At 43.2% G+C, this 26,442-nt stretch overlaps 1 protein-coding gene across 1 annotated transcript in view; it reads right to left on the reverse strand.

The window, feature by feature from the left end:
- Positions 1-893: 893 nt before the first annotated feature.
- The window catches only part of LOC146073735 (solute carrier family 71 member 1-like), a 39,896-nt gene continuing 14,347 nt past the window's right edge, over positions 894-26,442 (reverse strand). Inside the window, exons 7-12 of the mRNA XM_083181139.1 lie at positions 20,504-20,617; positions 20,287-20,358; positions 19,965-20,077; positions 19,053-19,150; positions 2,492-2,658; positions 894-1,800 (exon numbers count right to left, since the gene is read on the reverse strand). Of these exons, the coding sequence (XP_083037265.1) occupies positions 1,588-1,800; positions 2,492-2,658; positions 19,053-19,150; positions 19,965-20,077; positions 20,287-20,358; positions 20,504-20,617 (777 nt within the window). The 3' untranslated portion in view covers positions 894-1,587. The remainder of the gene's footprint in view (positions 1,801-2,491; positions 2,659-19,052; positions 19,151-19,964; positions 20,078-20,286; positions 20,359-20,503; positions 20,618-26,442) is intronic.

Genomic DNA, 26,442 nt, shown 5'->3' on the forward strand with positions numbered 1-26,442 from the left:
TTTCACATAAAATTTCATCTTACTTTGGAAAGTTCTCTTTTACATGAGATTTCCTTTAGGGGAAATGAAGATTTATATGTGTGTTTATAAGAACTTGGAGCGGAATCTACAGGAAATGTTAGATGGGTAAACAAAAACACAGAGAGGAAGTGGATGGGAGCAAGCACTGCTCCCAGTGTACAAGCATCCCATAGTAGTGGCCAGCGAATCGGACATTTACACACTGGGCTGCTCCTGCCTGTCAAGCTGGCTGCACAATGTATAGAAAAGAAGCAAAAAAGTTAAATGTAGTTGATTTTTTCCACCTGCATTTAAAAACTTTAATCAACATTTCTATATTGGTCTACAACTTTTTAACGATAGCAAGAGTGCATAGACCATGTCCTTTTTATCCTGCATACTGTATGCTACTTACCGTAAGCCAGTGGTTCCCAAACTGTGCGCCTAGGCTCCCTGGGGTGCCTCGGAGCACTTGCAGGGGTTCCTCGGTTTGGTGGTCCAGAACCAATTCAAATTATTTATGGTCAATGTAATAGGCAAAACCAGAGCTTGTGGCTTCCAGTTTTAAAATATGTGGATAAAAAGAAGTGAATTCTGTCCCTCACCACATAACTGGACATAAGGATGAAATATAAGCACAACTTATTTAATTTAATATTGTTTTTTGAAATTCTCGGCAGCAAACTTTGCACCTAGGTGTGCCGTGACAAATATTCTGATAATCTAGGGTGTCGTGATGCAGAAAAGTTTGGGAACCACTGTCGTAAGCAAATGGCAGGCTGAGTGACTCCTCAATGAAGCTCCATCTTTTGTGTTATCACACCCCCATCCCGCACCGCACCAGACATTGCTATTCACAACTAAACCTTGTTAATAAAAGCAAAAACAAATGGTAAATCTCTGAAAAAAAAGGATTTTATTTCTGTAGAGTGGCTAGTCTGTCAGATCAGTACGAGGACTCTCTCTTCACCCCAACCCCTCAGTATCTGCACTGTAGGGCACAATAGAAATTGAAAAGCTGGGTTATTTTGAGTAAAATAAAAAAAACAAAAACGTCAGAAGTAATACATAAAACAGTGACAATGTCCCTTATTTGTCATCAATAACAGTAAAAAATAATAAAAAAAGATTTTTTTTTGACAATAGGTTCTGCATCTATAGATAAGCTTAAAGGCAGATCTTGTGGCAGGTACGGTCTAGAACTCCTCTTGGCTTTGGCAAGTGATATTCAGATATCATTTCCTCTCCCTAAACCATAATCTTTTACTATACTGTACATATTCCACTCCCTGCTTATGCCAATACACAGCAGCTATAACAGAACTTACACCCTCCAAGCCAAACACGCTGCACTTGCTTGAAAGGCAGTCAGTGTGGAGATCCTTTCGGTCATGTTCAATGGCACATTTACATCATATGTAACAGCATTTGCTCTCTCTATTCCCTGACCCAGGGTATAAAATGACATAATCCTTTTGTTTTCTGTCACTTGATCCTGATGTGTCCCACACTGCAAGCAAGGTCTTGTTGAACAAAATAATCATGATGTTCCCGTTTCTGTAAGCCCGTCCATGCACAGTTCTTGGGTCATACACAACTGTCATCAAGCAGTGGTTCCTTGCCCTCTGGGAGGTGGGAAGGAGGAAGAAGTGCATGGCTTTGTGCCCCATTGCTGTGCTTCTTATGTGCGCCAGAGCGCAATGTAAGGCTGGTATGCTCCGGGATGAAGAGTGCCACTAGCAAGGACAGCAACACGGAACAAGCCCCAAACAAGAAGGGGGGCCCAGGGATGATGCTTCTCTGTGGTGTAGAAAGAACAAATAACAGATTCTTGTGTCAAAAAACAATGAATACGAAAACGAACATGCAAGTTAATTAACATATATATTTATAATTCATAGATTCGTCAAGAGGTTATCATAACTACACATCTGTGATGCAACCATTGGTGTCTTAATACTGTGGGTAAGAATAAGAACTGAGGGGCAGATTTATTAAGCTCGGTGAAATGATAAAATGTCTGGTTTTTATCACCGGCCAATCAGCTCCTACCTGTGAAGTTACAGGCTTGGTTTGAAAAATGACAGGTGGAAACTGATTGACCAGTGATAAAAACCAGACACTTTATCACTTCGCCGAGCTTAATAAATCTGCCCCGGAGTACAGTTGGATGCAAAAACAAATGATCATAATATAGGACGAGGATAGTGTAAAGCTTCCCATTTGCCTTCTCCTTCAATGCCTTGCCACATGCTTTCTCCTTTTAGTGGTTAGAGAAGATGGAAATAACCTCCTATCATCCACACTTGTTACAGATACATAAATAAACCAGGTACATGTCAGTCTGCTATGTATTCAGGATGCACTGCTCCCTCAGATATCACAATTATGGGTCAGTAGAACTTCCCAATGTTCCTCTGAAATATGGATTCCTGCCAGTGGACCATTGTCTTGAAACCCCTTCCCAATCTGTATGGCATTTACTGCTCACCTCATCAGAAGGGTTGGCCATGTTGGGTTTAATGATCTTGTCTGAATGCTCTTCATCAGTCATCTCATTGAGCTCCACATGGAACAAGTAAAAGACAAAGCCATACAGAGCAGGTCCTAGTCCATTACACAGTCCACGGATTCCAGTTACCATTCCCTGCACAACACCTAAAGCAGGGGTACAACTTCCATTAGTTCATTTATTAATTTATCAAGAGAATAAGCAGCGGTGCCTGATAGTGCAGTATCAATTTTTCAAGTATTCTTTAAAAGACTTAATGTCTGTTAAAATATGCGTACCACACAATTTATCAGCTGTGGGCTGATGACCACATGATTCAACATATATATCCACACTTATATATCCACACTGGCAACAACACCGTCACGGCCAACAGCCTCTTAGCAGTCAGTACACTCACGGGTCCCTCTTGGACTTTCGTCAGCTGCTTTCCCGGCGTCAGGCGCACACGCGGCTTCAGCTTGCGGCACCTCTCCGAGCTAGAAGATTCAGATTGCGTCTGTAAGGTCATGCCCTAAACGCATAACTAACTTGAGTAACGAGATCTAGTCATAATATGATAAGAGTGAATAAACACTATATAAATACATCTTTTTTTTTTATAGACGGATATGCTAATACTCTGTGATATGTAAGATCAATATGCTAATCCAGAGCGCTATGCAGGCAGAGGGCTGGATAAAAGGGATTGTTAGCTTCTGTAGGTCCACCCCACTGACGAAGTCGAGTGACTAAACGCATGTGGGGCGTGACCTTACAGCATCAATCTGAATCTTCTATTTCGGAGAGGTGCCTCGAGCTAAAGCCGCGTGTGCGCCTGACACCGGGATAGCAGCTGACGAAAGTCCAGGAGGGACCCGTGCGTGTACTGACTGCTAAGAGGCTGTTCGCCGTGACGGTGTTGTTGCCAGTGTGGATATATATGTTGAATCATGTGGTCATCAGCCCACAGCTGATGAATTGTGTGGTACACACATTTTAACAGACATTGTCTTTTAAAAGAATACTTTTTTAAAAATAGAAAATGATAATGCACTATCAGGCACCCCTGCTTATTCTCTTGTAGTGTTTGCTGTGGGTCCCCGTGGAGTTTGGGACACAAAGAAGGGAGCTGCGGTCTACTACAGAGACAAATGCTATTAAAGAACTGTGGATACACCAAGGGCCTTATTTTGGTTCATTCTTTCTGACAAAATCCTTCTTAGATGGACAAAACCATGTGCACTGCAGGGGGGGCAGATGTAACATGTGCAGAGAGAATTAGATTTGGGTGAGTAATTTTGTTTCTGTGCAGGGAAAATACTGACTGCTTTATTTTTACACTGCAATATAGATCTCACTTTGAAGTAAAACCCCACCCAAATCTAATTATCTCTGCACAAGTAACACCTGCCCCACCTGCAGTGCACATGGTTTTGTCCATCTAAGAAGGATTTTGTCAGAAAGAATGAACCAAAATAAGGCCCCAAGTGTGGTGAGATCCTCCCGGGTCCAAGGGAGTAGCAGGATATGGATAGAACAAAAACAATGGGAAGGAGCGCTTCCTGGTGTATTAAAAGAGGATTTATTGTAAATAAAAGGAGAAAAACAACTCCACTGTTATGCTTGTGCCTAAAAACAATACGATGTGGACTGGCTACCACAAGGCTTGACATATAACAATCAGGCAAATACTGCTCACTGAACTTGTACGGTTCCATCTCCTGGTTCGTGCCGGTACAGCAAGCGTTGGATTGCGCTGCGGGAGAAGCCGGTGCATGCATGTATATAATATATATATATATATATATATATATATATATATATATATATATATATATATATATATATATATACACAGGTTGAGTATCCCATATCCAAAATGCTTGGGACCAGGAGAATTTTGGATAACGGATTATTCCGTATTTCGGAATATTTTAATATTTCAATGATGTATTTTGAAGTATCTTGCATTTATGCTGTATAAACACAACACACACAAATATATTTTATTTGTTCAAAAAACAAGGTTTCAAAACATGAAACAGATATTGAATTTGAATGCCAAGCAATCATTTTCTTGTACATAAATAGTGCCAGTTACATATCATGTCCTCAGCAGGGCCGGATTTGTGCCTAGGCCCGTGAGGCACCGGCCTCAGGGCGGCACCAATTAAGGGCGGCAGGCAGGCTGACATTCTGTTAAATGGCACAGCGGGTGGGCAGCGGCGAGTGACGAGCGCCGCTGCCATAGACTTGAATTATCATATGTAGGCGGCAGCGCCGTTCGTCATCCGCCACTGCCCACCCACTCTGCCATGCACATTACATCACCGCTTAGTGGCTGGGTCCGGGCTCACTGCTGCCGACTTCGGCCCATTGGCTACTCTACACACACACAGTCTATTGGCTGCTGTGTATCCAGCAGCTGAGCTGAGCGGCGCGCAGATCCCCCTGCGCTCATCACAGTGTGTGAGCCGGAGAGAGACTGACAGAGACACTGTGCTAATCACTGTACTAATAAGTGCCTCCCTCCCTCCGGGTCCTCCGTACAGTGAGCAGTCCAGAGTGCTTAAAAAAAATATTAAGGTGGGCTACAGTTAAATTTTTATGAAATATATATATATATATATATATATAAATAGCAATGTATATACATATATGATTACATTAAAAAAGGGGGAGGGGGGGCACAAAAATGTTGTGCCTAGGGGCGGCCTGACCCCTAAATTCGCCCCTGGTCCTCAGTAGTGCTGTTACAAATGTCCCCAGTGAGTTTTTAGCAAAAAATAATAATATTTTTTTCACTTTCTGGAATGTATGGTTTTCGGAATAATTCGGATAATAACGGGATACTCAACCTGTATGTATATTTATATTATATATATATATATATATATATATATATATATATATATATATATATATATATATATATATATATATATATATAATAACGATTTTCAAAAAAATGAAAACAGGAGGCGGCACTCAAAGAAAACGTGGGTAAATTGTATTAAAGCATAAAAGTGCAAAACTGGTCAGTATACATGGTCAACAGTTTCGGAGCTGACGCCCCTTCCTCAAGACCACTGACACATCAACTGAATCAAACAAAACATAATGGTGAAGTGCAGAAAACGTTTTCTGCACTTCACCATTATGTTTTGTTTGATTCAGTTGATGTGTCAGTGGTCTTGAGGAAGGGGCGTCAGCTCCGAAACTGTTGACCATGTATACTGACCAGTTTTGCACTTTTATGCTTTAATACAATTTACCCACGTTTTCTTTGAGTGCCGCCTCCTGTTTTCATTTTTTTGAAAATCGTTATTATATACTTCTGATGTGGAAGGCACCTCACCTGTTGACCTATTGGATATACTAAGTGCCGGTCCTCTCGACATATATATATATATATATATATATATATATATATATATATATATATATATATATATATATATTGCAGAAAATTCATATCTTGCTATACTAAATCAATACTTTAATGATTTTATATCTATGAAGTTTCTACTTAATATTTTAACATGAATCGTTATGTTAATGCTGTTAATTTTTTTATATAAAGAAACCAAAAGAAAAAAAACTTACACCATGCAATTTTCAGGTTGAAATTTTCCTGTACTAGTAACACATCATAACGTCGCGTGATTTAAAATCAACCAATTGCAGGGTGCATGCGTTAATTACAATAACCAAACAGGTAGACGTAAACGATCGTTACAATTTCATCATTGTTTTAATCATCTATTGTGTTTTGAGAAGTGAAGATGTAAGTTTAATGGATTTTTTTGGATTTTAACTACTGTCAAAAAAGTGTTAATAACGACTAAAATGGCTCAGAGTACCTTGAAACGTGTTGACTGAATGCTTGGGAAGAGAGGCAAAGCCAAGACGCTTTGTGAGGAAGGGTATATCTACAAAGAAGTTGCGAAGAGGTTGGGTGGTGGGACAACAAAGTCAGGTCTAAGAAAACTCTGCATAAGGGTTGTGAGCAGTGGATCGACGAAATCAGCCGCAAAAACTAGGAGAAAGCCCATGCTTACAAATCAAGATGAGTGCAGAATCTGTCCCATGGCTCTGCAGCACCATCGAAGGTCTGCAAAAACTATCAGCAAAATAATAAAAACGTCTGGTGTCTAAGGTTGTGACCGAACCATACGAACAAAACTTTGTGACAATGGTTTGCGAGCTAGGACCTTGAGAAAGAAAAACATATCTTAACCAGAAAGAGAGGCACAAACATATAGATTGGGCTCTGGCACACAAGGAGCGGACAGAAAAAGACTGGGACAAGACTATTTGAAGTGAAGCGAAATTTGTTTGGCATTGGCCTGAGGAAGATCTTTTACCCTAGTGCACCACAGCAACTATGCAGCAACAAGTGTTTGTGTGGGATGTTTTGCCGTCGTTGATCTCAATATCAATGCCAAAATGTATCAAGAAGCAGTGCTGGAGGTGAAACGGTCACCCACAATCGAGGATTTGTTAGGAAATTATCTTTCAGCAGGTTGGAGCGTCATGCCACACCGCCAAGAGTTCCATGAAGTGGCTGGTGATCACCAAATCACTGTCCTACCTTGGCCAAGAAAAAGCCTGAATTTAAATCCGATAGAAAATCTTTGGTTAAGGCTTAAAGTGATGGTATCACGTAAAAATCCAAGTAACAAGAGAGCTTTCACCTGAAGATCTAGGACATCTGGTTCACTTGATGCCTCGACAAAGCTGTTCTTAACCCCTTCCCGACATTTGACGTACATTTACGTCATGGTCGGGATGTACTTCCCGACACATGGCATAAATGTACGTCATGACTTTAAACTGTCACTGCGTCTAGAGACGCAGTGACAGAGGGACGATGTCTGCTGTCCCTGACAGCAGACATGTCCCTGCATGCCCAGGGGGGGCTGCGATGCCGCCCCCCCGTCGGCGATTGCTGTGATTGGCTGTTCAGTGTGAACAGCCATTCACAGCGTTTTCCTGTGTTACCAGCGAATCAGACGCTCGTTAACACAGGTGTCAATCACCGCCGGGCGTCAGGGGGCATGAGGGGGTCATCGGTGACGACGACACCTCACCCCACCTGCCCCCAAGGCTGTGATTGGTCCGTGGGACCCACGGACCAATCACAGCCAAGGCGCGACATTTAAACTAACGGTGACTGCGCTGCAGACGCCATTCCGGTCTGGAATTGCGTGCAGAGCGGTCACCGTGCCTATCTGCCGTGATACTGACCTGATCCTTGCAAATACTTACCTGATCCTTGCAAATACCTTACCTGATCACCTGATCACTGCTTGTAGCGTGCTAGATGCTTCCTGGATCTGACTTCTTGTGACTTCCTGCTGCTGCTGCAGTGTGATAGAGAGATAGAGAGTGATAGATAGTGATAGATAGTGAGAGATAGTGATAGAGAGTGCTATATTTTGTGTCTGCTACCCCCCCCTTTTTGGGGCTGCAGGTTTTTTTTTTATATATATAACTGTCAGTGCTGCTGCTGCAGTGTCATAGAGTGATAGATAGTGATAGATAGTGAGAGATAGAGAGATAGAGATAGAGAGTGCTATATTTTGTGTCTGCTACCCCCCCTTTTTGGGGCTGCAGGTTTTTTTTATATATATATAACTGTCAGTGCTGCTGCTGCAGTGTCATAGAGTGATAGATAGTGAGAGATAGAGAGATAGTGATAGAGAGTGCAATATTTTGTGTCTGCTACCCCCCCTTTTTGGGGCTGCAGGGTTTTTTTATATATATAACTGTCAGTGCTGCTGCTGCAGTGTCATAGAGTGAGAGATAGAGAGATAGATAGAGAGAGATAGATAGAGAGAGATAGATAGAGAGAGAGAGATAGAGAGAGATAGTGACAGAGAGTGCTATATTTTGTGTCTGCTACCCCCCCTTTTGTGCTGATCAGTATATCTGTGCTGATCAGCAACTTTTTGGGGGTGCAGGGTTTTTTTTTTATATATACCTGCCAGTTGCACTGTCAGTTGCACCAAAGGTTGTGCACCTGCTGCCCCTCACTGGTAATCAGTGTCGCATCACTGATCACCTTTTTTTTTTTTTTTTTTTTTTGAGGGTGCTGTGGGGTCTTTTTTAATTTTTTTTTGATCAAATTCCTGTTGCCTTTGAGCGCTGTTCAGTGACGGACGTTACTGACCAACATCTGTGCTCAATTTTTGGCGCAGGACCTTTTTTTTTTTTTCTGCACTACATACACACTACACACTACATACTACATTGAAATAAAGTTTGTACCCCCCCTACACTATACACGTGTTGAAACATTTCACTACCAGAAACACTAAAATAAAAATGGCATCCCAAATGTCATCCCAAATGTCATCCCAGTCATCCAGAAGAATGTATTCAGCGGAGGAGGCATATGCCATGCTTGCCTCTGACTCTGACACAGCCAGTGAGGCAAGCGGGGAATTTGAAGGATTCATCTTAAGCTCCTCTTCCTCCTCTAGTAATGAGGGACCCCCTCAAAGACGCCCCCGTAGAGCAGCTGAGACCCCCCCCCAATAATTGATCTCGTATGGACCCCACCACCAGACAATTTTGAGCCCCAGGTTCCTGAGTTTTTGGCCATCCCAGGAATCCAATTTGATTCCACAGGTCTCAGAGAAATTGACTTTTTCAAATTATTTTTCTCTGATGATTTTATAAATTTAATGGTGGACCAAACTAATTTATATGCCCAGCAGTTTATTGCTCAAAACCCCACGTCATCATTTGCTAGGTGGACCCCTGTAGATGCAGTAGAGATGATGACGTTTTGGGGTCTGGTGTTTCATATGGGCATAGTAAAAAAGCCAGAAATTAGGCAATATTGGAGTACAGATGTTCTGTACAGCACCCCACTTTACCGTATGGCCATGACCCGGAATCGTTTTGAGTTAATCCTTAAATTTTTGCATTACAACGATAATGCACAGTGCCCACCCAGAGATGATCCCACCTTTGACCAGCTATTCAAAGTCAGGCCGGTCATTGATCACTTCAGTGCCAAATTTGAAGAGATGTACATCCCAGATAAATTCATTTGCATAGACGAGTCCCTTATACATTTTAAAGGAAGGGTTAAATTCCGCCAGTACCTTCCCAGTAAGAGGGCAAGGTATGGCATAAAAATGTATAAGCTGTGTGAAAGCACCTCAGGGTACACCCACAGGTTTAGGGTATATGAAGGGAAGGATTCAAGAATTGAACCGCCAGAATGCCCCCCCTCCCTCGTAGGTGTTAGTGGAAAAATTGTCTGGGATTTAGTGCACCCCTTCCTGGATAAAGGTTATCACCTCTATGTGGATAACTTTTACACCAGCATCCCCCTGTTTAAGGCCCTTGGTTCAAGAGGTACAGCAGCTTGCGGTACTGTGCGCAAGAACCAAAGAGGCCTCCCAAAAACGCACATTGCCCAAGTAATGAGAAGGGGTGAAAGCAGGGGAATATGCACCGAAAATATGTTGTTGGTCAAATATAAGGACAAGAGGGATGTCCTTATACTGACAACAATTCACGGAGACAGTACCACCTCCGTCCCTGTACGAGGTACCAGTACCCACACCTCAAAACCTAATTGTATCCTGGATTACAATAGGTACATGGGCGGAGTGGATCTTTCAGATCAGGTACTGAAGCCGTACAGTGCCCTGCGGAAAACAAAAATCTGGTACAAGAAGCTGGCCGTGTATATCATCCAGATGGCACTGTATAACGCTTACGTGCTATTCATTTATGCACTTTCAAGAGGAAGTCATAAAGGGCCTAATATTTGGGAACCAGCAGGCAGAGGGCCCCAGTACTTCTAGTACTGGCCCCCGTATTGTACCAGGGCAGCATTTTCCTGATGAAATCCCCTCCACTGGAAAAAAGGGCAGGACACAAAAAAGGTGCAAAGTTTGCTATAAAAAGGGAATAAGAAAGCAAACTATTTTCCAGTGTGACACTTGCCCCGACAAACCCGGCCTATGTATAAAGGAGTGTTTTAAAATATACCACACATCTATGGATTTTTAGGTTCATCATTTCACCGTGCTTCGGGGGTCTTGCTAATGCCACATAGCACCCACCATTCATTCCACCAGAATCTGAGCCGCAAAATCCAAAAATCACTCCTTCCCTTCTGAGTCCTGCCATGCACCCAACTGGTATTTTTTGGTCACATGTGAGGCATTGCCGTACTCGGGAGAAATTGGGGCACAGATTTTGGGGTGCTTTTTCTCCTTCATACCTTCTGAAAATGAAAAATTTTGAGCCAGAACTGCATTTTTGTGTAAAAAAATGTAATTTTTCATTTTCACTGCCCAGTTGTATCAAAATTGGTGAAACCCCTGGGGCTTTGGAATGTACACTATACCCCTAGATGAATTCCCTGAGGGGTGTAGTTTGCAAAATGGGGTCACTTGTGGGGGGGTTCCACTGTATTGGTGCTTCGGGGGTCTTGCTAATGCGACATAGCACCCACCAAAATTCCACCAGAATCTGAGCTGCAAAATCCAAATATCACTCCTTCCCTTCTGAGTGCTGCCATTTTTTGGTCACACATGAAGCATTGCCGTACTCGGGAGAAATTGGGGCACAGATTTTGGGGTGCTTTTTCTCCTTCATACCTTCTGAAAATGAAAAATTTTGAGCCAGAACTGCATTTTTGTGCAAAAAATTAATTTTTTCATTTTCACTGCCCAGTTGTATCAAAATTGGTGAAACCCCTGGGGGTTTGAAATGTACATTATACCCCTAGATGAATTCCCAGAGGGGTGTAGTTTGCAAAATGGGGTCACTTGTGGGGGGCTTCCACTGTATTGGTGCTTCGGGGGTCTTGCTAATGCGACATAGCACCCACCAACATTCCACCAGAATCTGAGCTGCAAAATCCAAAAATCACTCCTTCCCTTCTGAGTCCTGCCATGCACCCAACTGGTATTTTTTGGTCACATGTGAGGCATTGCCATACTCGGGAGAAATTGGGGCACAGATTTTGGGGTGCTTTGTCTCCTTCATTCCTTGTGAAAATGAAAAATTTTGAGCCAGAACTGCATTTTTGTGTAAAAAATGTAATTTTTCAGTTGCACAGCCCAGTTGTATCAAAATTGGTGAAACCCCTGGGGGTTTGAAATGTACACTATACGCCTAGATGAATTCCCTGAGGGGTGTAGTTTGCAAAATGGGGTCACTTGTGGGGGGGTTCCACTGTATTGGTGCTTTGGGGGTCTTGCTAATGCGACATAGCACCCACCAACATTCCACCACCAAAAATCACTCCTTCCCTTCTGAGTCCTGCCATGCACCCAACTGGTATTTTTTGGTCACATATGAGGTATTGCCATACTCGGGAGAAATTGGGGCACAGATTTTGGGGTGCTTTTTCTCCTTCATACCTTATGAAAATGAAAAATTTTGAGCCAGAACTGCATTTTTGTGTAAAAAAATGTAATTTTTCATTTTCACTGCCCAGTTGTATCAAAATTGGTGAAACCCCTGGGGGTTTGAAATGTACACTATACCCCTAGATGAATTCCCTGAGGGGTGTAGTTTGCAAAATGGGGTCACTTGTGGGGGGGTTCCACTGTATTGGTGCTTTGGGGGTCTTGCTAATGCGACATAGCACCCACCAACATTCCACCAGAATCTGAGCTGCAAAATCCAAAAATCACTCCTTCCCTTCTGAGTCCTGCCATGCACCCAACTGGTATTTTTTGGTCACATATGAGGCATTGCCATACTCGGGAGAAATTGGGGCACAGATTTTGGGGTGCTTTGTCTCCTTCATTCCTTGTGAAAATGACAAATTTGGAGCCAGAACTGCATTTTTGTGTAAAAAAATTAATTTTTCATTTTCACTGCCCAGTTGTACCACAATTGGTGAAACCCCTGGGGGTTTGAAATGTACACTATACCCCTAGATGAATTCCCTGAGGGGTGTAGTTTGCAAAATGGGGTCACTTGTGGGGGGGTTCCTAACTTTTAGCATCTTATGGTGCCTAGAAACCTACATGGTGCCTAAAAAATAATCTCATAAAAAGGAGGCTCCAAAATCAAGTAGGTGCTCCTTCTATTATGAAGCCTGTGGTTTGGTCAACGTGCACACTAGGGCCACATATAGGATATTTATGAAAACAAAAGAATTGCGGGAATCAATTTTTAGTCACATTTCTCTAGTAAAATGTACTGTGTTCCTTAGAAAAATGTATTAAAATTGCAAATCTGCAAAAAAAAATGAAATTTTGAAATTTCACCTACACTTTGTTTTAATTCCTGTGAAACACCTAAAGGGTTAACAAACTTCCAAAATGCTGTTTTGAATACTGTGAGGGGTGCAGTTTTTGAAATGGCATCATTTTTGGGGGTGTCTCACATACAAGTCCCTCAAAGTCACATCAGAACTGAACTGGTCCCTAAAAAAATCAGTGTTTGAAATTTTCTTGAAAATTTGAAAATTTGCTATTCATATTGTAAGCCTCCTAGTGTCCAAAAAAATTAAAAGGAAGTTGAAATAATGATGGAAACATAAAGTAGACATATGGTCTATGTTAGTTATTAACTATTTTGAGTGGTATGATTATTTGTCTCACAAGCAGAAAATTTAACATTTTGCAAATTGCTAAATTTTCCATTTTTTTCCGACATTTTGGTATTTTTCACAAAAAAACACAGACTGTATCGACGAAAATTTACCACTAACTTGAAGTACAATGTGTCACGAAAAAACAATCTCAAAATCACTGGGATAAGTAAAAGCAAAAAAAAGTTATCCCCACTTAAGTGATACATGTCAGATTTGAAAAAAAAGGGCTCTGTCAGGAAGGCAAAAACATGCTGTGTCAGGAAGGGGTTAAAAACAGAGGATAGCCAAGAAAATATAAATTTTGTGTATTGCTGAAATTGCATATTTCTTTCCATATTAAAAGTATACCTGTAAAACCGGAAATATAAAGTTTACTGGGTATGAGGTGCGCTATTATCAGCAGCTGGCAGTGGGGTTGTCAATCCCCTAATTTATCAAAGAAAGAAAGAGCAATGAGCCAGCGCTGGCTGAATAATTGATTCAGACGGTAATAAAATAAAAAATGTATTAACTCTAATTATACAAATGTTTCAATTAATAAAATAACTAAGAATAATGCAGAAATCAATACATAAAAATGAAATGAAAGGATAGGGGATGTGTCACATGGGTGACATCAAATTGCAGGATTTAAAAGTCAAATGTCAAAAGATTTTGCCCAAAGCAAGTATTAAGTTGCATATTCCCAATTGGGAATCCGCTCCACTGATGTGCACTGGTTGATGGGGTAGTTGGAAATCCTTTCCAGTTATAATTGAAAAAAACAGTAATGATGATATTCGTATGCTCTTATTTCTTTGAGAGCAATAAGAATTCTGATGGCAAACCACTCGTTTTCTGGTAAGTCTCTTTAGGGAACTGGCGTAGTATCCCAAACAATGTGGAAACTTGATCCAGATTCAAGTGTTGCTCGATGATGTTCAGGAATATCGATAAAACATCAGTGGGTGTGGGAGTCTCAAATACAGGTACTCAACATGTTTCCCCGGATAAGTGTACTTCTGGCTTCCTCAGGAGTGAAAAACTCCAGAAAACGAGTGGTTTGCCATCAGGATTCTTATTGCTCTCAAAGAAATAAGAGCATACGAATATCATTATTACTGTTTTTTCAGTAATAACTGGAGGGGATTTCCAACAACCCCATCAACCAGTGCACATCAGTGGAGCAGATTCCTAATCTCTTATATATTTAGCCAGATCTGTCTCTCATCCCCTGTGTATATAACATTCCCCCCCAAGCGGGATACACAAACCCGCCCCCCTAGGGAAAAGACCAGTGTTCTATGTGTATAACGTTCCCGCCCAGCGTTATACACAAACCTGCCCCACCTAAGAAAAAGACCAGTGTACTACTCCCTCCACAGCCACCATCCAACATTACCCCCCCCCACCGACACCCGCGCCCCCCCCCTCCCGCGATTTGCGGGACCCCTGCGACCTCCCGCGATTCGTGGCCCCCCGCAACTCCCCCCCTCCCGCGATTCACGGCACCCCCGCGCCCCCCTCCCGCGATTCACGGCACCCCCGCATCCCCCCTCCCGCGATTCACGGCACCCCCGCATCCCCCCTCCCGCAATTCACGGCACCCCCGCGTCCCCCCTCCCCCAATTCGTGGGGCCCAAGACCCCTCCCCCGATTCACGGCACCCCGCGGACCCCCCTCCAGCGATTTGTGAACCCCCCTCCCGCGATTCATGGCACCCCCCCCTCCTGCAATTTGTGACCCCCCCCCTCACGCGATTCTAGCCCCCCCCCCTGCGATTCATGGACCACCACAGCACCTCCCGCGATTCGCGACCCCCCCGCGATTTGCAGACCGCATCCCGCGATTCGCGGACCCCCCTCCCACGATTCACGGCACCCCCCACACCCCCTCCCGCGATTCGTGCCCCCCACGAACCCCCCTCCCCCGATTTACGGCACCCATCGGACCCCCTCCCGCGATTCGCGGGCCCCCCTCCCGCGATTTGTGAACCCCAGCCCCCTCCCGCGATTCATGGCACCCCCCCTCACGCAATTCTACCCCCTCCCTGCGATTCATGGACCACCACGGCATCTCCCGCGATTCGCACCCCCCCGCGATTTGCAGACCCCCATCCCGCGATTCACCGCACCCCCTCCCGCGATTCGCGCCCCCCATGACCCCCCCTCCCGCGATTCGCGCCCCCCCACGACCCCCCCTCCCGTGATTCATGACCCCCCTCCCGCGATTCGCAGACCCCCGCACCCGGGAGCTGCATACTGTCCCCCAACCTCTTCCAGTTCTAGGGATGCCCATCGACCATCAATGATTTCAAATCATTGAATACTTTATCCATCGATGTGGGAGGACCAGATGGTTTCCCTACATCAATGGCAAAGGAGAACCGATCAAGTTTCAAATTTTTTTAAAGGTGCCGGGACAGGGAGCATAGCTCCGCCCCCCCCCACACCCGGAAGTCCCGCCACCGAGTTCTGATTGACCCACGGCCTATTCAGTCAGATATAATGGATGACCATCGATAGCTACAACAATCTATGGTTATCCAAGTAATATGTTACTACTATCGATGGCAGGGTGCAAAATCGCCATCAATGCCAACCATCGATGGCGTCTGCACCAATGCCCATCCCTACTCTGCAACAGCCAAAAACCTTTACTACCCCTCATGCCCACACACCTCTATCACTGCCCTGCCTCCTGCCCTGTAACTTCCGCCAGTGGGGACCCACTCACCCTGTGTTGCCCACATTCCCCTATCATGCTTTACCACCCAGCTTCCTGCTCTCATGCACACTAACTCCCACCCAGTAGGAGGAGACACTGACTCAGGGGCACTGTCCTGTACTGCCACGCTGGACCCTCACCCACTGGCAGAAGCTGCACAGTGTCCCCCACCCTCCTCTTTAGTCCCCCGTATGCCCACACACCCCAATAACTACCCAGCTTCCTGCTCTCCTGAACCGTAACTTCCACAACTGGGGAGTCGCTGATGCTGTGTTTCCCAAATACCCCTATCATGCCTCATAGCCCAGCCTCCTGCTCTCATGCACCCTAACTCCCACCCAGTAGGAAGAGACACTGACTCAGGGCCATCGTCCTGTACCCCTGTGCTGCCACGCTGGACCCTCACCCACTGGCAGAAGCTGCACAGTGTCACCCACCCTCCTCTTTAGTCCCCCGTATGCCCACACACCCCTATCACTACCCAGCTTCCTGCTCTCCTGAACCGTAACTTCCACCACTGGGGAGTCACTGACGCTTTGTTGCCCACATACCCCTATCATGCCTCATAGCCCAGCCTCCTGCTCTCATGCACCCTAACTCCCACCCAGTAGGAGGAGACACTGACTCAGAGTCACCGTCCTGTACTCCTGTGCTGCCACGCTGGACCCTCACCCACTGGCAGAAGCTGCACAGTGTCCCCCACCCTTCTCTTTAGTTCCCCTTATGCCCACACACCCCTATCACTACCCAGCCTCCTGTTTTCCTGTGTTGTGACCTCCGCCAGTGGGGAGCCGCTGACCCAAAAACACCCTACTATACTACTGCACACACACACAAACACACACCTAAACAACCGCTTTTTAATTAAACAAAACAATACACACCCCCTTCCAAATCATATGCTCTCTATTTAACACATTTCACCTATAACTCAAGTTGCAATATAGGCATCTTTCATACAATTCTAACCATGTTTCTCACAATACAAACATTCACAAATTAAGGGGGCGCAGCCCCTTACGACGGTGTGAAGAGCGCCCGTATGGCGCGATGAAACACCTAGTTGGTAATATGCAACTTAATACTTGCGTTGGGCAAAATCTTTTGACATTTGACTTTTAAATCCTGCAATTTGATGTCACCCATGTGACACATCCCCTATCCTTTAATTTCATTTTATGTATTGATTTATGCATTATTCTTAGTTATTTTATTATTAATTTAAACATTTGTATAATTAGAGTTAATACATTTTTGATTTTATTACCAATTATTCAGCCAGCACTGGCTCATTGCTCTTTCATACCTGTAAAACTGTGGTTTTACTGAATTTTTCACTGGAAATTTGACAAATAACTTAAATAATGATTATTCTTATATATACTTCAATTGGAATAAAAATGATAAGTGATTAGAATGTAAAAATAATGAATAAACGCAAAATTTTAAACATTTCCTAAAAGTGTCCAGAAGTAATCCCACTAGTGTACATTCACTAATCTGCAAGATGAGATATTGCTTTCGGAGAATACTGTGTAAAATAAATGGAAAGATCAGTCTGCAAAAAGGATGCCCATTTATGTATCACTATAGGATTGATCATTCCCGTGCTCAATTGTATTATACCTATATCTGTATGTTCTTAGCGAGCTGCAATTGTGGATGAGGTGCCCAATCTCATTCAGTCAGTAAATATGTGGTAATCACTTTGTGCTCACCTGCTGTATAACTTGTACAGTGATAATGAAAATGAGACAGGTGTAAATATAAAAAATGAGTGGTTTTCTAACTAAAATAATGCGATATTAACTATGGTCTGTTAGATATTGTGCAGTATCACTCTGTGATGACCCTCCTGGGACTGGGGGTGTCTAAAGGGCCCCATACATCAGCAATTAATTGTGACAATTTTCAGATATGGAGATGATTGCCACAATTTATTTTAGATGTGTGGGCTCCCCCTTTTGGCAATCCCAATCAAAATCGCCAATCGATTGCTTAATCAGGTTTATAAACATGTTTAATAATCTGGTATTATCTGCAGATCTTTTTTATATGTGTGGGCATTCCCAATTCGTCTTCTTCATCTATTTACATTATGAACAGCTGAAATGACAATCGATTGGGCAATTTCCAGATATGAAGATGCAATCTTTAGATGGAAAAATCTGCCGATCACTGAAATAAATCTGTAATGTGTGGGCAAAGTCAGATAGATTGTAAAATCCATTTATCTGGCCAAAAAATCCCTGTATCTGGAAATCCATAAATTGTGATTGCTGATGTATGGGACCCATTAGAGACCCCCCTTACCATAGATTCCTAACCTAGAACCTTTGATCAGTAACACAAATGTCCAGGAAGTTCTTGTTTAAGAAATCAGGGTAAGAGACTGTCCAAGCCAGACGCCGCACGGACACTCCACTTTCCAGAACTTTAACCATACTTGTACTGATTTCTTAAACAAGAACTTACTGGACATTTGTGTTACATCCTATTCCCAGACTAAAAAATACCCCCATCAGTCTGCTGCGTTCACCTGTTACTGACCATAGATTCCAGGTTAGAAACCTATGGTAAGGGGAGTCCCTAAAAGACAACCCCAGTTCCAAAGGGGTCAGCACAGAGTGATACGGAGTGAGACTGGCCATAGATCTATCAGACTATAGGCCATATCATGTTATTTTAGTTAAATAAAATCACTTATTTCTTATATTTTCACTGGTCTCATTTTTCATCATCACTGTACAAGTTATTGACTGCAAGTACACAGATATTACTAATATACACATACAGCAGGTGAGTGCAAAGTGATTACACCATGTATGAATCAGCCTCCGCGAATATTTGTGCGATCTCCTTTTTCCCCATAGAAGCATCTCATTACTGCAAACAATCACTTCACATACCTATGCTACACTCTCATCCCCTCCCACCATGATTCTGGTTCCTTTACATCTACAGATGGAGCGCCTCTGATCCTTGGCCGGGGATCGCCAGCATGCCTGCGCTGGCGATCACCGGCGCTCCATCTGATTGGGATGCGCATGCGTCTCACAAAATATATTTTATTTGTGCGTGATACAAAGTTTGTGTACTATCACAGGCACTGACTTTGAATGCTAAGCAATCATGTCCTTACTCATATTTATTTACATTTCCATATCATGTCCCCAGTAGTGCTTTTAGCAAAAAAAATTACATTCTGAAAACTTTGGATAAGGGATACTCAAACTGTGCTATAAACGCCGCAGATCAATAACTCACCCTGCTGGTCAGGATCTGCATTGCGAGACACCACAGCACTAATAGCAGGGAAGGTAATACTTGACATTGCAGCTACAGCTCCTGCAGCCCACATCATCCTGGAAGAAATGGAAGAGTACAGATTGTAGGGAGAGATTTGAAAAACTTTCTAAAGATGACAACATCTGGCAACATCTCCACTTGACCTCTTTAGTAGGCTTGAGTAATCCCCCTACAGAGGACACATGACTGAAAGCCAGCAGTGTATGGCCACACAATACTGGATTTCTTCCCCTTTGGAGGAAACATGTCAGACTGTCAGCCGCACCGGTGCATACACTGCCCACAGCGCTCAGCCAATGATAAGATCAGTTGCCCTACTGTCCTAACTTTGTTTATCGGTGGTAAATATGCACTATGCAATTATCGGCTTATTCCACTGACAATGGCATAATGTATATCCAACTTTAGTTACAGCAGATACAGCCAGGTGTGGTCAGTCTTGACAAAAGGGTAATAGCAAAGATACCGTCTCTAATTGTGAACCAATATTATTACAATGAAATTACATTAAATCCTCATTCTATTGGTTCTGATGCGGGCAGGACCGAAATCCGTGATTCAACCAAAATTTAAATGTTCAAAATCTAAGTGAACACTATACGCAGGATGACATGATTGGGTCTGGTTTCTTGGTCCAATTAGAATGCGCAACGGAATCTGCTGCGCTATATAAGAAACTGCAAATAAATAAATAAATAAATAATAAATATGTAAATATTTTGACAAATGGTTTGTCTGACTATGCACTTACATTTACTGGCCATTTTATAAATGTTTATATTCTGTACACATCAATATCTGCAAGTGATTATGTCCTATGTTATTCACTTTATAGCTTGGTTTGCGGAACCAGATGCAGTTATCACTCACCAGTGCTGAGATCCAAATCCATACCAGGCAAGCTGCAATATCTGGAAGCCAAGCCCTAGGAGTATAGTGTTCTTATTCCCAATAGATCTCATAAGAACTCCCAACACCACAGTCTGGAAAAAACATGAAAGAATATAAAGTCACTGTCTCTCCTAACACCCTTACAGTTTCAAAAGCCCACATATCAGCTTAGGATATTTGCCTTAAATGCCCTTTATTTCTTCCACTATGGAAGGCAGGCTTATTCATTCATGCACATAGAGAGGAGAACGTGAAAGATGATTCTTGTCTCTGGCTGAAAAGACGTAAGATGAAATCTTACCTGAGCCAAGATTGACAATATTCCAACGACACCGATAAATGTGGCAACTGTTTCTGATGAGAAGCCAATCACCTATTTTGAAAAGGGACAGATTAACTACAATGCTCTCTGTATGAAACAAAATACAGATTTTAACACTGACACGATGCAGTAATATCATCAATCGCAGTTCATTGCAGCGAACATACAGTAAATAATATATATCACTTATTGCCACCTGCCGCAGGTAGAGAAAGAAGCTTGAGTACTGTCCAGCTTCGGGAAGGTAAGACAGAAACACAGTTATGCAGATAAGGAGTACTGTGGAATCTTGGCCGACTTTTCGCAAAGACTGCAAAATAGAAAAGGGGAGAAAGAATACAAGATAAGTAAATACAAAATGTTTGCTACTGTATGTGCAACAAGAAAAAGAGGGATCAGAAAAATTGTCATTTTTAAAAGAATGTCTTGCAGGCTAGAATCTGGCTCCTAACAGGTAACAGTAGCAGACATAACAAGATCATTGTAGTTATGCCCGTACACACAGAGCGAGTGAGCCTTCCTGCTGAGCGATTCAGTGGCGAGCAGATGGATCAAGGATGCACCAGCTATTTGTACTGAATGATCTGTCACATATATTTCTACCAGTAACATCAATGTAGGATATAGAAGTACTTAAGGCAGCAGAACTATGAGACTGAAGACCAACAGTGAATAAAGAGCAGATCACTTTCCAATTAGCAGTACTTAATAGCAATATATGGCAGCCCTCATTAAATGGTCTCACAATATTGGAGTACAAGCATTTTTCCAGCCATACTTAAATATAAAGACATTATGGGGCAGATTTATTAAGCCTGGTGAAGTGATAAAGTGGCAGAGATAGCACATCAACCAGTCAGCTCCTAACTGACATTTTTCAAACCAGCCTGTAATTTAAGGTGCCCATACATGGTACAGTGATTGTATACAATTTGGACTAGATCGCATCGCATACCTTTTTGCAATGCAATGAGATGTAATCTAGTAAAAAAAAGTATATGCAGCACATTTTTGAGCTGTGCGCAGCTCATCGCGCCCAGCAATTGTACCGTGTACGGGCAACTTAAGAGCTGAATGGCTGGTGTGTTATCACCTTCCCTTTTATCACTTCACCAGGCTCAATAAATATGCCCCTCGGTTATTTACATTCTGCACAATATTTGTGTTTCTGAAAATGAATGTTTGGCAAATGCAGTGTAATAGCTAATGTCTCTTAAGGATCACCTTAGACTTCAGTACACCATATACTGATCCAATCTTAGTGAACTGGGTCATACTGCAATGTGCTAATTTTCAGATCATATACAGTAAGCTGGAAAATTGCCACCTGTGTGTCCAAGGGCAGTATTCAATGAGAATACTCGGCATGTGCAGCGAATCCTGTTTAGGATTCGCTGCAAAGTCGCCATGATCTGGAGGGCTGCCAGCCCTCCCTGTCGCCCTATTCAACACCACAGGGGCTTGCTGCCCCTGACAGCGATTCTTAACCCCTGCAGCGAATGCCGCAGGGAGCTGGAGGATGGCGGCAGGCAGGGAGATGGAAGCCTCCCTGCCTGAGTCAGACACTGTGGGGCAGAAGCAGGGCTCCTGGGGACTCAGGGAGAGCTGGCAGGGGACTGGGGTAGGGAGCCGCTGCACTGCTCCCGCTCGTGCATATGTAATGAGCGGGAGCAGTGTGAAGTGAATATATGAATATGAAATGAGCGGCTCTTGGCCCCCTGCTGGCTGTTATGTGTAAAAAAAAAATAATAATAGGTAAAAATTTTATATATATTCATGTGCTGTAAAAATAGCATGCCCCTTCACATAATAAAATTCCTGATTTTTTTACACCAAAAAATAAAAATAAAAATTAATTTTAAAAGTTCACATTCCAGTTCACCATAAAAAGATGGCGATTGCTACACGGTGACACACAGCGAAAATCACTTAGAAAGCAATTCGCCATCTGATCATTGAATACACTCAGGGCTAATCACATTGAAAAACCCATTGAAAAACCACGGCGAATTGTCCATCATTCACTGTTCGCCGTCGGCGAATAGTGCACGTTGAATAGGGTCATTCACTTTTTCAGTAAAAAGATTCACCTTAGAGCACGAAAATAGCACACATTCGCCGTAGAACATGGTGAACCAGCCTCATTGAATACTGCCCAAAGTGTATTGCCTTAGCAGCAGTGTTGCCGCCATGTATTTATATACACAATGCAAGTGAAGTCCTTAACACTTAAGGGCCCTACATACGCAGAGATGTGTGCCAGAGATACATAATGGGAGATTCAGCACAAGAGATTTCACTCTTGTGACTCATTTCAGACAATGAGCCACATACAGAGAGATTTGTGTCAGAGATTCAAATTGGGAGATTCAGCACGGGAGATCTCAAATCTGTCACTACTGTCAATGCCATCAGACTGCACTGTGTATATATACACACACATATATATATATATATATATATATATATATATATATATATATATATATATACACACATATATATATATATATATATATATATATATATACACACATATATATATATATATATATATATATATATATATAGTAATCCAAATAAGGAGGCACTCGGAGACTGTGTAAACAAACAAATCTTCTGTATTGAGGGTTTAGTACTTTCGAGAGCGAACTCTCGTCCTCAGAACCACCTACAGCAAGTTGACAAAGCAGTAGACACACTTAAATACCCAAAGACTTACCAGTCTTCAGCGTCTCTCACACGCCGCGCGTCCATCCTCCCGGAAGCCCTGCAGCCGAACTTCCGGTTACCGCTACAGCGTTGCCTTGGACACAACAGAGTGCGTTCCAAAAGGCATCAGCTGTGCGTTCCACAGCCTGAACAGCCAAACAGGCTGGGCCGGAAATAGATGTCCGCCGCTTATGGCATGATTAGAGACCTTCCAAACTGGCTACGTCTAGGTCATTCCCGATGGCACTTTGTTATGTTGCCTAGACGTCAGCAGCCTCTACACCTCGATCCCTCATGAGGGGGGGCTGCTGGCGATGAAGAAGTTTTTGGAGAATAATCTTGATCCGGGACTCTTTGACCAACAGCTGTATTTACAGCTATTAGAGCTCACCCTTACTAGAAACTTTTTTCTATTTGACGGGTCTTATTACCTGCAGCGGCGTGGGTGCGCTATGGGGTCTTCCGTAGCACCCACGTACGCCAATGTGTATATGTTTTTGGTGGAACATGGTGGTTCTGAGGACGAGAGTTCGCTCTCGAAAGTACTAAACCCTCAATACAGAAGATTTGTTTGTTTACACAGTCTCCGAGTGCCTCCTTATTTGGATTACTATTTGTATACTATGGACTAGGCACCAGGGCAGTTGCTAATTCAGAGTGCCGGCATACAACCACGAATATTGCTATGGTGGGATACCTGCGCTTTCCTGCAGCTTCCACTAAGTTGCATGGCACCTAAGATGTTATACCTGGATGATTTATTGAAAGAATGATGACGCAGTAAGATACGCCACAGTGAAGTGGAAACAGCATCCACGTTTTTTGCACACACCATTGTAGTGTGTGTTTTTGTTTCTTTTTTCATTTTTTTATTTTTTGTTCATTTGGTCTGTCCTTGCTAAAGGAGTGTACGGGGTTCAGCATGGAACAGGATTCCGAACCAAGCCCAACACAAGAAACTGGCAGTAACCGAGGTCCAGCGTCCACGCCAGTGGGGGAGACTTTCAGTTTTTCTTCTGCAGAAATTGATGAAATCCTTTCCAGGGAACCAGCTGATCTTTTAGATCCGGGTTTTAATGCTGAAGATGCCTATTATCAGCTTCTCAAAGCCAAAAAGCGAGAGATTGACTACCAGCTGCATAGCATTTCGCTAGCAAATTATTATCGTGACCACAAAATACCGCGGGGGTTCCGAGTCAGGAACGTGCCCACCATTGGCAGGAGCAATCCTGACTTTGTGCGACGATGGATCGCGATTTTGAACAAGTGCGCATTTGATTTAATGATACTAGTAGTCAATGAAGCTAACAGAGAGTTGGAGATAACCCGTAATAAAATTGCTAACCTGGAAAGTGAATGCATTAATATTCTGCAGGAAGACAAGGATGCCGATTGGATGACCAAATTGGAGTCCCAATGCAACAAGTACCGGACCGAACTCCTTCGCTTTAAAAGGAATAAGAAAATGGCGGTGGACAACGACTACGAAGAAAACAAAATCTATTGGTGGCTGTATGGAGGTAATGATACGTCTTCAGTACCTCAGTCGCAAGGTAGAAGACGTAGACCTTGGCATAATAAACAGCGTGGTACACGGGGTGACCAATATAAGTCCAGCAGTGACAGCGATTTTTTATTTTCGGAGGTGGAGGATCCGGGCAAACCCTCAGCAGGCCCTTCTGGTCGGAGGGCTCGAGGTGCAAACAAAAATACGCTCCCACCAGGAGGGGGAGTCAAAACAAGAGGGGCCCTAAAAACTGGAAAGGAAGCCAAAACCTAATTTTCAATCTTTCAGACCGAACATTGTCATCAACTGAAGTAGCCGTCTTGAATAGGGGACTTAGTTTTGTACCCACCAGTGGCCATGACGAATTTAATTGGAAGATGAGCCTACACCAATTTTCCAGACGTCTAAGATTAAAAGAGCACTTCCAGAACGTACCTGATAATAGGACTGCTAGTATATACGATTCATTTTTGAATAAAAACAGCAAGTCATCATTCGACCCTATTTCAGGCAATACATCCATCAAAACGTTCAGTAGATTAATGGACGATTCTACCCATAGATACCTAGCCACTCCCTACAGATTACATCCTAATCTGTCAAAGGTTGAGACATTGGCTTTGAAGTCGCTGGAAAAAGACAATACCATTTGTATCAGGCCAGCGGACAAAGGTGGCGCAATCATTATTCAAAACATGTCCGACTACAAAGCAGAGATTCTACGGCAACTCAGTGATGTAGATGTATATGGTCAATTGGGTTCAGACCCCACTCCTCGCTTCCACAAGGAACTTAATGGCATTTTGAAAAATGCCTTGGACTCTAACCTAATTCCAGCTAAAGTGTATAAAACCCTGCTAGTAGCGCACCCTGTAGTACCTGTAATATATACGTTGCCCAAGGTGCACAAGAATAGCTCCAAACCGCCCGGAAGACCTATAATTTCGGCCTGTGGGTCGATGCTGCAACCTGTTTCCAAGTTGTTGGACAGTTTGGTTCAACCTCTCCTGTTGTCCCAACATACGTTCCTCAAGGACACTACTTCATTTCTACAGAAGCTGGAACAATTACCGGTCATTCCCGATGGCACTTTGTTATGTTGCCTAGACGTCAGCAGCCTCTACACCTCGATCCCTCATGAGGGGGGGCTGCTGGCGATGAAGAAGTTTTTGGAGAATAATCTTGATCCGGGACTCTTTGACCAACAGCTGTATTTACAGCTATTAGAGCTCACCCTTACTAGAAACTTTTTTCTATTTGACGGGTCTTATTACCTGCAGCGGCGTGGGTGCGCTATGGGGTCTTCCGTAGCACCCACGTACGCCAATGTGTATATGTTTTTGGTGGAACATGATATGTTCTTTTCCAACATCGATGTGTCTCGCAACATCGCGATGTATGTGAGATACATCGATGATGTTTTCTTGCTGTGGACAGGGGGTACCAGCTCATTTACCACTCTGATGGATGAGATTAACAGTAGGGAGTTCCCTATTAAATTTACTTTCACCTATGATTTGGTGAAAACCAATTTTTTAGATGTCACTATACAACTACATGAAGGCAAGTTCATTACCAGTGTGTTCAGCAAAGAAACAGATAGGAACACGTTGTTACGTGCTACCAGTCATCACCCCCCAGCCCTCAAGCGGGGTCTCCCGCTATCCCAAATGGTTAGGGTGGCTCGCATTACCAACCAACAAGAAGCCATTCCGGGGGAGCTGGATAAAATGATAACACGTTTTGTGGATAGGGGTTATGATATTAATTTGCTGAAACAACAAAAAGAACAAGTTCTGTCAAAAAGTAGACAGGAATTCTTTAAGCCTAAAATTAGGGACTCTTCTAACTCCATCCCATTTGTCAGCAATTTTACCACGGCTAGTCCAATTTTGGGTAGGGCCATGAAAGCTCTG

The sequence above is a fragment of the Crinia signifera genome, chromosome 1, assembly GCF_055691185.1.
Source record: "Crinia signifera chromosome 1, ASM5569118v1, whole genome shotgun sequence".
NCBI lineage: Eukaryota > Metazoa > Chordata > Amphibia > Anura > Myobatrachidae > Crinia > Crinia signifera.